General features: G+C 41.9%; 1 protein-coding gene across 1 annotated transcript; it reads right to left on the reverse strand.

The window, feature by feature from the left end:
* Positions 1 to 381: 381 nt before the first annotated feature.
* cds2 (CDP-diacylglycerol synthase (phosphatidate cytidylyltransferase) 2) lies at positions 382 to 12766 on the reverse strand. The gene is made up of 13 exons (XM_029440698.1): positions 12546 to 12766; positions 8807 to 8946; positions 8608 to 8704; positions 8197 to 8294; positions 7318 to 7457; positions 6449 to 6507; positions 5838 to 5920; positions 5567 to 5654; positions 5335 to 5403; positions 5107 to 5259; positions 4283 to 4402; positions 3428 to 3531; positions 382 to 3345 (listed from the first exon to the last, which is right to left on the reverse strand). Exons 1-13 carry the CDS (start codon positions 12609 to 12611, stop codon positions 3210 to 3212), a joined length of 1353 nt encoding a protein of 450 aa, XP_029296558.1. The 5' UTR covers positions 12612 to 12766; the 3' UTR covers positions 382 to 3209.
* Positions 12767 to 13175: the final 409 nt, after the last annotated feature.

The following is a 13175-nucleotide window of genomic DNA, read 5'->3' on the forward strand; positions in this document are numbered from 1 at the left end:
ACATCACAATATATTTTATATTTTAGGATTATTATTATTGCAGCTGGTAAATGTGGAGGCCATTTTTTTTTTTTTTAAATGGACCAAGGGATCAATAAAGTTTTATTATAACCTATATACATGATTTGTTGATGATATTTTGTTTTATTATCTGAATCTTCAAAGTAAGTCAAGTTAAAAGTGCAGTAAAAAGAACAATATTTGAAATACTCAGTAAAGCACCTGTAAAAGTTCAGTACTTGAATAAATGTATTTATCTGCTGCTTTAAGAAATAAACCACGATTATGAAGTTGGTCAGTCCACAAAATGGACGTGATATCTATTTCAAGAAGGGGAAGAAGCCGAAGAGGGAAGAAAGCAGTCACACACACACACACACACACTTTTGATATACCTTTAATTTTCTTTGAACTAAGGCAAAGCACATTTCAGCATCAAAGAGTACAACTTTTCTCTAGACAGAAATGTACAACTCAACACAAACCATTGCACAGTTTTAAGAATATACAGAAATCATACAGCTTTATAAGAGAAATCTATAAGCACAAAGTAAAATGTCCACAAAGGGGTGTACACAGCATGTGGGACGTACATTCCTTTCACACGAGGGCACTGTGTTCATTAAAAACGGCACAGAGGTGTTTCCTGTTGCCATGAAACAAAAAAACAATCTTTTTTTTTTAATAGTGGTATCTGTTTCTTCCTGTGAGCAAATCTATGAGTCCTGGAATGTATTTAACAGCAGTAACAAACTTGAGGAGCTGCAGCGCCCTCTAGTGGCGGTAACAGAGAATGCAGTACAGGGCTGCAGCGCCCTCTAGTGGCGGTAAACAGAGAATGCAGTACTGAGCTGCAGCGCCCTCTAGTGGCGGTAACAGAGAATGCAGTACAGGGCTGCAGCGCCCTCTAGTGGCGGTAACAGAGAATGCCGTACTGGGCTGCAGCGCCCTCTAGTGGCGGAAACAGAGAATGCAGTACTGAGCTGCAGCGCCCTCTAGTGGCGGAAACAGAATGCAGTACTGGGCTGCAGCGCCCTCTAGTGGCGGAAACAGAGAATGCAGTACTGGGCTGCAGCGTCCTCTAGTGGCGCTAACAGAGAATGCAGTACTGAGCTGCAGCGCCCTCTAGTGGCGCTAACAGAGAATGCAGTACTGGGCTGCAGGGCAGAAATATAAAGACAGCAGTCTGCAGTCATCTTCACGAGACGAGGAAACACACAACTGCACTGAAGTCACAGCAAGAAGACTAAATACTTTCCCTCCATCGCAATACTCTCCTATATGGCAATAATAATAATACTTTAAATATTCCGCTAACCAAAAATACTAAAGAACACTCAACATGTTTCTAAACATCTTCTTAAATGTACAATATAGTAACTTTGAAAAAGTTTTTCTCACAGTAAATAAAATAAATACTTTAAGAAGTTAACACATGAAATGACGTCAATAAAAACATGAACGGTGCAACATTCAAATCGGCAGAAACATGTAAAGCGTTTATACAGTGGTTCCATCTGAACTCTCAGGAATTGATTGCCATAATAAGCTAAATTTGGAGTTAGAAAAAGTCCTTTGCTTAAAAATATATAGAAGTTTTTGAGGACAGAATCCGATGAGGAAATTTAAGGTGTCAAACTATTTCCAAAAGTGAAGCAGTCGTTACCTGAACACATAATAGTTTTATATGATTACCAGTTAGATACCGACCCTCACATCCTGCTACACTGACTGCTGAATGATTGTTCATATTGCTGCTCACGTTACATCGAGAACTGTTGCATTATTATGTTCCTGATTGGATAGAAAGTAAAAGGATGAATGTGACAGTCCGAAGCGAGGAGGAGTTTGGGAATCAAAAGTCATATTTGTCAAGAGTTGGATTAAATCAGCATCTTCACTTCTTTGGGAAATTTAAAGTACAAGCTGCATTTCATTTACTTTCCTAAACAATATCAGCCAAAAGTCTTACAAACATTCCATCTTCGCGCCCTGAAAGTACATTTGTTGTATTTAAGTCGTTATAACTTAAGTCAGTCAACTTAATGCAGGAAATGCAAAGTAAATGTTTACCCTGTTCATCTGGGGAGTCTCCCAAAAACAAAACAGAAATTAACTTTTATATTTTAACCACATCTCACAGAATACGACTTGTATTGGTAAACAACCTGAACATCAGAAGCAGGTCCGGTCCACCAGTGATACATGTATATGTGTGTGTGTGTGTGTGTGTGTGTATATATATATATATATATATATATATACACACACACACACACCTGCATGCATCTGCTCTGAAGCTGCCAACCTGATGAGGTTCCAACACACAGAAGCAGATATTGTGTCACAATCAGGATCCATAATGCAACAATCCACCTTCCTCATGTGTAACAACTATAAACACACAACCAACCAATCAAAAAGCTTCTCTGAAAGATTGTGACCATTATTCTGAAAGGGATGCTGGTATCTGTCGCACTGGCCTTCAAAATAAAACGCTATTTTTGTATAATTTCTAACCGTGCCTTACAACAAACCATCTCAACTCGGACTTGATTCTAACGGATCCGGTGAAACTTCCACTCGGGACGTCGCCGCTTGATAATATGAGAAAATGGCTTTTTTGAAATGAACTGCAGAAACAACGCAGGAGACGCTTCAACACACGCGCTGATGTCTGAGCAGAACAGACACGACATTTATAATAGAACATACCAAATATAAAAACATCTATGTATAAATATAAACAATCACAACAGAGTAAATTAAAATCTGTGTGTGTGTGTGTGTGGGGGGGGGGCAGCTGGGGTAACAACACGGTGAGAGCAGTGCATTAAAACTAAAACCACACGTTAATAAGTTTATAGAGGATTTCCTGTCGAGCTGAAACCTTTGGTTCCACAGTGTTACTAGAAACACGTCGGCTGTAACGGAAATGTTTAACAGTAATTCACTGATTCACAGACTGCATGAAAACACACACACACACACACACACACACACACACACACACACACACACACACACACACACACACACACACACAAAAGGGAATGAAGGCTGAAGGTTTTTGTATTTTTTCTCTGATGTGGTTTCTTCTCGCTCACACAAAGTACTGGCAGTCTCCCAGATTTCCGGGGGCTGCTCGGGGCCCTCGGGGCGCCGCCCTCCTCTCTGGTCTCCCTCTCAGGGGCCGGTGTGGGAGGGCTCTAGGCGGCGGCCTCCTCCAGCACCGGCAGCAGCCCCTTCTCCGTCAGGTGAGCCTTCAGCGAGTTGAAGATGTGGAGCTGCTGATCGATACGCAGCGCCAGGAGCTGCAGGATCACCCTGCTGGGGTGAGGGCCCCTGAGAGCAGACAAGACGATTAGGGATGAGATGATAATAATAACATTTCAAGTGTCATCATTTCACATAGTCGTGTGTTTACCTGATGAAGCTGGCTATGTAGACGTTAACAAACGTGGCCATGAGGTACTGGCAGTCGAATCTGTCCATGATGCCACCGTGACCCGGGATAGTGTTGGCAAAATCCTGGAAGGACAGAACTTGTGCTTAGATGCTCTGAACATGAAGCAAGATAGAGAGCGACAGACGTGAGGCTGTACGAGGGTTAGGGTTAGGGTCGTGTGTTCGCTGCAGTAAACAGACCGCAGTACCAGGAGACAACAGTGTAATGTGCTGCTGGCGGGGACGTGAGCACTTAAACAAAATCAATATCAGTTTAAATGTACGTTATATTTAGAATATCTTCACTACTTTACTTTAGCCCTCTCTGACGGAGCCACCAGACTCCATTGAAAAAACGGTCGTTTGTTTGTGTTGTTGTGTGACTTTGGTTAGTTCGGCTTCACTAAACCAAAGTCACACAACAACACAAACAAACGGACCGATGGAGGCAGCTGTACACCAGCCACTCCTGTGGTCTGAGTAAAATGACCGTTTTTTCAATGGAGTCTGGTGGCCTTAGCGAGAGCATCGATAAACATCGTCGTAAACATATCTTCTATAGCCGTCTCACAAGGGAAAGCGGTGTAAATAATCTAAACACAGCGTACGGAGGGCCTAATGCCCAGCGGTACAGTTTTATCTTGTGAGCGGTAACTTCTGTCTGTTTCTTGCCAACATACACGGACTATGAATAAATACATCGGAAAACTGAAAACATCCAAACTACCCTTTAACAGATGTTTTACAAACACAGAATATTTCATATGTAACTAAGCACAATACGCCGGACACTGAAATATAAAACTGTACAGTGGACTTGACAGAAATAATAAACCTTGATCTTAAAGGCTCTTTTGAAGCCGCTGGCGAAGAAGCCTCCGAAAGGTCCCATGATGGAGGCAAAGGAGGAGAGAGCGATGCTGTGGATCTGGAACGGGTAGAGACGCACTGTGGTCTGCGGAGACACGAACACACACAGCTGTTCAGAGACTTTGACCAGTGAGAATCACTTTGCTATATTTTGTGTTAAAAAATACAAATAACAGATTTCTTTAATTTGTATTTTATAATCGCTTCTCTTCTGTAATTGTAAGTCTTTAGTTCTTTTTTTCATGACTAACATGAGATGAAACAACGTCATTAAACACGTGATTATATCAACGCAACACTAAAATATTTATATTTATTTATATATATATAAATAAATAAATGATATATATATATAAATATAAATAAATATAAATATATATATATATATATATAAAAATATATATTTTATTTATAAATAAATATAGAAATATATCTTTTTTTATTTATAAATAAATATATTTTATTTATAAATAAATATATTTATAAATAAATATATTTTATTTTTGAAAAATGAAAAACATCAATAAAATCCTAAAACCCCTTCTTACAGAGGACTAAAAATAAATAACAAAAACAGCTGACAAAATGAACACCAGCTGAAACTATAAAAATGGTTTGTTTTATTCTTTACATTACAGAGGTGCTGTTATGCTGCACAAATACAATCTGCTATAAACATCTTAAATGTTCGCATCTTGGCACAACATGCTTAAGGTAAATGTTACTTTTATGTTCTGCAGAGAGACAGAGATGGCGGACGGGGGGAGGAGGAGTGCGGGGGAGTCTTACCCATCCAGTGAAAGACTGCAGCATGGCGGGCAGGATGTAGTCCTGGAGCTGGAAGAGCTCCGATGGCTCACAGTCGACCTGGAAACTATTGGAGTCGTTGTTGAATTCCACCGGACACACAAAGTAGCGCCAGCCGGCCATCACGTAGGAGAGCTGAGAGGAGAACAAGGTTATAGTGGGGGCCGAAACAGACGGCGTGCAGGATTCTCTATAACACTCTGATCTCACCATGATGCCAAACACAATGGTGGAGAACAGGCCTCCGATGAATCCCTCCCACGTCTTCTTAGGCGACAGCTGCAGAGGACAGTCAAGGTTAACGTGTCCCCATGTACCAAACAAGACTCTCAATGTGTGCACAGGTCGACACCCACACCCCCCCTGCCACCCTGACATTACACGTGAGTTTATTCTGTTTCTTGCTTTAATGTTAAGATAAGAACGACGATGTACAACCAACCTTGATGAGAGGGGTGCGGCCGAAGAAGAAGCCAAACATGTAGGCCATGATGTCGTTACAGATCACGCAGGATATCGGCACGATGAACCTGTTCAGACGAGAAGCGTTTACATGACACTGAAGACACTGGGGGGGGGGGGCATGTTTCATGGAAAGAAAGACACGAGGAGATTTTAACAAGATTGTACTTCTGGACTTGACACCAGAGAGAAGAAGTTACTTCCTGCTACAACACACGTGCGTGCAGGAGATGAAAGGAGCGCTTGTTTACCAGATCATCCCCTCGAACAGGTTGTGAATGATGAGGTGAGACTGCGTCACCACGATCAGCAGAGTCACATGAGTCCAACCAAACTGTGGAGACCAAACAACAAGATGAGCCACATAAGTTCACACTCAATGTGTGAAAGTAAACACTGGACGGTCACAGTCTGATGAGCAGATAACATCTGGATTAAATGTGAGGTCTCCTCCGTGACATGAAGGAGCTGTAAAACTCTGCACGCCGCCCCAGGATCCGTATCTAGGTCGTCCTTCATTGCACTGCAAGTATAAAATGAATACGTGCAGCGCTGGGCAGATTGCATTAAAACAATGTGTTTATTCCAAGAGATTAAACTTTAATCTACCAGAAATCTGGAATATTCTCTGAGAATATAAACTCAGATATTTTAATATCAAAATGTTTTGATTAAAGCTTCAATGTTCTGTCCAGAAGAAACTCTTTGGTCAAGGATGACGTCACTCCCTCATTTATTGTATTCTTTTATTAACAATGCGCCGCACTGTCGTCACGATGTGAACACTGTTCGAGCTCTGGCCCACTTCTCCAGACGCTCGCCTCATCAATAACCCAGGAGCCCCGAGCCGCTCGCCACTCACCATGTAGAACTGAAGGCGGTAGTGCTTCTTCACCAAACTCAGCACAAACATGCAGAAACCTGCAACAACAGGAAACAACATGTGTGAGACACTGAACAGCGACACCATCAGGGCAAATCAATTCTCACTGGGAGAAAATAATAATCTAAAAGAAAACGTGTTCCTGGCACAACCATCTTCAAAGCCTTTCTGCTGAAGACGAGCGAGTGAGCGCTTCCTTCCTCACAACATCCTGTTCAGCTGCAGCACAACAGAATTACTAACTGACAACACGCCGTGCAGGAAGCGGGACTTTACGCGGGGCCTGAAATAACCGACTTTGGAAGACAAAGTTATGAAGTTTGATTCAACGGTTGATGAAAGAAGCAGTTTGAGTTTGTTAATAATCAATGTGTCCTTTATGATCTATTGAAATATGAAACTTCTTCTTTGCTCCCTGAAGTCTAGAGGTTTTACGTTGGTCTGTTACGGTTCTGTGGTTCCTCACAAGGGACTTCTCTCTGCTTCGCCAGCAGGTCACTTTACAAGTGACACATTTAGTCAGAAACAGGAACACATTGCAGTGAAGATGCACAACGAGGCGGCTGCGTCTGCGTTCAGGACGTTTCTGTGATGAATCTAAATCAAGAGATTCATCTCGTCTACGAGTTCAGTCATTCTGGTTCCTTTGCATTTGTTCTGGTTTGACCGCAGGACTCTCCTGAAAGAGACGTGGAACTGTTGGGATTAAAGTCTCACGTATTAAACCGGCGAGGAGATGGCAACTTTGAATGTTGTGTTTATAAAACGAACATCCCTTCTCATTGTAAAGTCCCTGTAAACCCGACGAGCGGACAGACATCAGTACAGGATGTGTTCAGCGTCTGTACCTGTGAGGTAGAGGGCGAAGGATATAAAGCGGTGGTATTTGCTGAGGATGCGAAGCGGCTCCTCCCTTTGCACCAGCGTGAAGAAGTAGTCCGTCACAGTTTCACCATAGAAGAAGTAGTTGACGCACAGCAGGAAGTACCTGTGGGGTGGAACATGACGTCTCAGGGCTTTAAGACAGCAGCTAATCAGACTCTGCGTTCAGGACGCCTGCAGAAACCCAGTGACTGATGTGACTCACTTCAATGACAAAAGATTAAAAGGCCAAATTACTAACTGCACATACAGTTCAGAGGTTTCTGACTCGCGGCGTAGTGAACGTCAGGACTGATATCTATCCCTCTATAAAGTTCAACACTAATGTTCTAGAGATGCATCGACTGCAATTTACTTTAAAAGTCTGAGCTGCAGACTTTCTGTATAACATTCAACATACTTTATTGTGTGCGTGTGTGTGTGTGTGTGTGTGTGTAGGTCGATAACAGAGTGTTATCAACACAATGTATTTAATATATAAATCTATCTATGCATCAGTATCTTAATACAAGAAAGTATGTGTGTCTAAATTACAATAAAATAAGATGTTCCAAATGTGTGTGTGTGAGAGTGTGTGTGAGAGTGTGTGTGTGAGTGTGTTTGGATCGATGCATCTCTACTAAAATCAAACAGCTCTCATGATTCACAATATTCCTGATTGGCTTAATAATCTACAATCTACTCAAAATGTAATCAGGTCAGTAAACAAACCTCAGGACGTCTGCAACAAAACATGAGACAACACCATGAGAGAAGCAACACACCAGATTTGCACCGTTCATGACACAAAATGTTGTGATATCGTGTGTGTGTGTGTGTGTGTGTGTGTGTGTGTGTGTCCTCACCAGCTCAGCGTCCTGAACCAGGGCAGGTGGTAGGAGTGATACACATTGTAGCCGATGGTGATGATTTCCTGGAAGCATTTTATCTGAACACAAAGGACCTGCAGAGAAACACTGGAGCATGAGGTGTGTGTGTGTGTGTGTGTGTGTGTGTGTGTGTGTGTGTGTGTGTGTGTGTGTGTGTGTGTGTCTGTGTGTGTGTCCTGGATCCTTTAATCTCACGGTGTTACATTTTTAATTTGTGCTAAGAGTCACTGAACGTGCAGCAGAACAAACACAGTACGATCCCGACACACTGAACACTTGAGAACCTTAAATACAGACTCGTGTACGTGCAGGGCTCAAATGTTAGATTTTAAAAGATGAATCTCTTTGTCAGCACAGCAACACCTTCTCTGCACGGTGTGTACTCACAATCATCATGAGCACCATGGGGCCCAGGTAGATGATGATGAAGAAGAAGGAGATCATGGCAAGTGTGAGGATCCCCCGGACCCACCAGTTCCTCCATCTGAAACAGAGCCACCGTCATATTAATGATGTTTCTGCAGGAATACAGGTTCAAAGGTTCAGTGATTCACTTCTGCTGCTCATGGGGGGGGGGGGGGGGTACCTTGAGGAGAGTCCAGACAGGGCTTTGTTTAAAACCACGGGGGTGTCATCAGCACAGACTGGAACCTTTGGGACTGTGTCCACCTTGGACTCTCCATCTGAGGCTCCATCTTTCTCCACCTTCAGCTCGCTGTCTGAACCCTGAGACACAGAGAGACACACACACACACACACACACACACACACACACAGAGAGACACACAGAGAGACACACAGAGAGACACACAGAGAGACACACACACACACACACACACGATTAATATGCTGACATTTAGCAGATTATGCTGTAGAGACTAAACAACAGTCAGTCTTAGATTCTGGTGGAATGAAGCCGTTCAGATATTCATACCATAAATCGAACTATTCTCCAAATGTTTTATGTATTGTTCTGTCTGGCAGCTGTCCCAGAACATGTATCCACACATCTCCAGCGCCAGAGCAGCTCGAGGAACGTAAATAAAGCTCTTTATTTACGTCACAAGTTCAAACTAACAATAAATACTCTGAGCATGGCGACTGCCACATGATGGTATCCAGGTTACAAACCCACAACAGATCTTAAAGACACATCAGATCTCAAAGTGTCACAATGATGAGAATGAAAGCAAAGACGCAGGTTTATATAAACATTTAGATGCAGTTAAACATTATGATACGACGTCAACAGTACAGCCATGTCATCGCATCCTATCAACTGTAATTCTCAGTTTAAATACGTAACTGTGAATTATCTCTCCGGCAGCCGACTGTAAGAGAGCCGCTGCACGCTGAAGGAAGTGGGATTTATTGTTTTGTTTGACGAGAATCAGATTTCCCTCGTCCTCAGAGAGTCACATGCAGACTGAGCGTGTAGTAAACAAACACTTCCAGTCGTAGGAAGAGGTCAAATATCCCAGAATAATTAAAGACTTGGCCGGAGCACACGTGCAACACGTTTAAGACCCTGCTGGTCAAACCTGTGTTCGTCATGTACAGCATTTAATCCATTATTTAAAGTCAAAGTGTGTTTATTGGTAATTAGTAGAAGTGGAAACAGAATTTAAAGAGATTTTTGCATGAAAAGTTACTTTAACTATCGATTATCAAAATGTCTCAAGATGTCTCGGCTGAAAGCGGACGCAGGCTCATTTTCCACCTGCTGGTTTCTATGGAGACCGTATCCATCACTCAGGATGCTCGAGTTAAAAATAGGCGCTCTTTTCACATAAACACTCCTCCCCTCTCCCCTCGGTGGTCGTCAACACTGAGCGCCTCCAATTCATTAGAACAAACGCTAAATCTGCAAGCTGTGAAAGGATCATTTTTACTGGGATTTTAGGGGCTTTGTTTCTTTAGACGAGTGTGTGATGCAGGAGTGTGTGATGCAGGAGTGTGTGATGCAGGAGTGTGTGATGCAGGAGTGTGTGATGCAGGAGTGTGTGATGCAGGAGTGTGTGACGCAGGAGTGTGTGACGCAGGAGTGTGTGACGCAGGAGTGTGTGATGCAGGAGTGTGTGATGCAGGAGTGTGTGATGCAGGAGTGTGTGACGCAGGAGTGTGTGACGCAGGAGTGTGTGACGCAGGAGTGTGTGACGCAGGAGTGTGTGATGCAGGAGTGTGTGATGCAGGAGTGTGTGATGCAGGAGTGTGTGATGCAGGAGTGTGTGATGCAGGAGTGTGTGATGCAGGAGTGTGTGATGCAGGAGTGTGTGACGCAGGAGTGTGTGACGCAGGAGTGTGTGACGCAGGAGTGTGTGATGCAGGAGTGTGTGATGCAGGAGTGTGTCCTGCAGAAGCAGAGAAAAAGAGGTTTGTGATTCTCAGCTGTGTCGTGTCACCAGGCACAAATGTTTTAGAGCAACCGTTTTAAATGTTTTGAATCGCTAAAGCCCAGACGTGTGTTCAGATTAGACTTCCCGACATCGTCTGATTTACAAACAGTCAATGTCTATAATTAGAAATGTACACAACCAGATGTTGCACCACACACACATGCAGAAGTGTTGCAGGTGAATGTTGAGGCACCTAAACTAACTCCTCATTTCATAAACGGATCCAGATAAAAAGGTCGTGTCAGGGCCAGAATAGATTTAACCCTTCACTAGATGCAGCTGTATACCCTGCAGTAATGCTTTATGTTTTGGATGACTTGTGTGATTGTGGTTCTCCTGCAGCTAAACCGCAGGACGATTCATTATTTTCCATATCCAAATAGAACACCTGTGGCACACGATCACTGCTCGAGCGTTCGCACCAGGTGGGTCCGTGTTGAGCCAGGATGTTGTATTTACACAGGATTGAGCTTTACACTGGTATTATGTAAAAACTGCTTTAGATCATTTCATAGACGTCTAGATGCCTGCATTTTGAGCGTCACTTCAAACTACTGTATAAATTACTACTACTAATAAAAAACAATCAGTGGATTTTCTATATTGGTAGATGCTACATGAAGCAGATCATGTTGAAGATATAAAAGTTATCAGTTCCTGTTCTTTAAATGATTACAGAGACATTATAGGCATCAATAAAGAAAACAGACACGATATAATAAATAAAAACAGTAAAGATATAATAAACAAGTAAGCAAACAACAAAAAACATACAATAGTGGACAGACTGAATCATTGAATTCACATTATTGCACATATTAAATATTGATATTTGACAGAATAATATCTTTATTATTAAGAGGTGTTGACTGTTAAACTTGCACTTCTGTAACAAACATCCCCGCTGTGGATAAATAAAGGATTCCCTTATCTTAGTACAACTCCACATTAGTGCCAACACATGTAATACTACTCCCTGATGTGCCCAGTGGTTTGTGTCCGGATGCAGATGAAGCTTTTAGCTCTTCCTCAGTTATCTGTAATGATGTCCTCTCGTCCTACATTACACCACCACGCCCCTTTGTTTGCTCCGACTATTTACTGGAAATCTACTGAGACATCCATGTTGACAACACAGAGAATGAGTTTCTTTTCCCTTCAGTTTGAATGCAACACGAGAGCTTTATAATATCTTGTCAGAAAGCCTGAAGCAGTTGTTATTATTGTTGTAGCAGCTAAGCTAGTGTTGCACTAGCATGGAGTCCTGTTTAGCAGTCGTACATTAAATAAGATAACGTTACAGTAAACATTTGACTTTATCTAACGTTGTTGGGTAGAAACTATAATTAAGATCAAATACAGTCATCACCAGTTTTTCGCTTGAGGCTTTTTCGACATTTGTTGTGATGTAAGACCGTGTCTGGGGCTAGCTACAAAACGGCTTACCAAACATCCATCAAATTCTTCACGATTTACTAATGCTTTGATTAGCATGAAATAAAAACACATGTTCAAATTAAACTTCAGGGTTTTTATACAAGGAGAGTCTTTCTATACATCGGCATATACATGATAAAGAAAGCAGAGTTAATTTCGATATAATTTGAATTGGTGCATTTTGTTTGCCTGTTTTCACGATGAAAGCACACACAGGAAGACCGTAAGTAGCATCAGCCAATCAAGTTTAAAATGGGAGTAGTTTGGCGGATGATTTGTACAGCCCATATCAGTTGATTTTAACATATTTTAAATAATTATGCTACTCAAGCAACATTGTCCAAAGTCAAAATGCCGGATATAAATAGATTTTAACATGTTTTTTCCTCTAGCTACACGAACCACAGGATAATGCATTGGACATCCGACTATCACATAGCTAGCTGGCTAACTAGCATTAGCATCGCTTCCCGTAGCGCTGGCTGATGTTACCTTGTCCTCTGACGGTTGTAACGTCGGGTCGGTGTCTTTGGCTCCACGGTGCCGTAGCTCTGTCATCGTAGCGGATAGTAGCCTCACGACTACAGCGAAGGTCCTGTGTCTCCGAGACACTGACTCGTTACTCGGACTGACAGATCTCCTGCTAAGCTTGCAGCTAGATTTTGCACAGCAACACTTTTCAGTCGATGAACCAGGACGGTGTCAAGTCCGCAGGAATAAAAGATAAAGACGACTTCCGGCTTTCAAAATAAAGTCCATGCCGATTACGTTTAATAATAAATAATGCTTGCATTACTCAAAGTACATGTTGTATTTTAAAAACTTTATACAGCAGATAATACTTATCTGTGTGCCAGTATAAAACAAACATTTAACAGAATTATAGGTATATTTCCAGCTGTGTTTTTACCAGTTATTTAGTGAGCAGCAGAAACACATCTATCTGAACAGGTTTAATGTTTAATCTATCTGGAATTAAACTTAAAGTGTTTCAAAGGAAAGACAGGATCAGAATCACTTCATTCACCAAATGTAAAATGTACACATGTAAATATATTGTTGTTATTTGGTTTGGTTGAGTTTTGATTCTCTTAGTTATTTTATGTTATTTATTTATTTAAA

This window comes from Cottoperca gobio, chromosome 9 (genome assembly GCF_900634415.1).
Source record: "Cottoperca gobio chromosome 9, fCotGob3.1, whole genome shotgun sequence".
Classification (NCBI taxonomy): domain Eukaryota; kingdom Metazoa; phylum Chordata; class Actinopteri; order Perciformes; family Bovichtidae; genus Cottoperca; species Cottoperca gobio.

What these genes read in the sequence shown, in the direction of transcription:
- cds2 (XM_029440698.1), bottom strand. Translation starts at nt 12,611, where the DNA reads ATGACAGAGCTACGGCACCGTGGAGCCAAAGACACCGACCCGACGTTA. An exon ending in CTGTTCGAGGGGATGATCTG is followed by an intron (nt 5,655 to 5,837) that starts GTAAACAAGCGC and finishes TCGTCTGAACAG; the next exon opens with GTTCATCGTGCCGATATCCT. An exon ending in CCATTGTGTTTGGCATCATG is followed by an intron (nt 5,260 to 5,334) that starts GTGAGATCAGAG and finishes TTCTCCTCTCAG; the next exon opens with CTCTCCTACGTGATGGCCGG.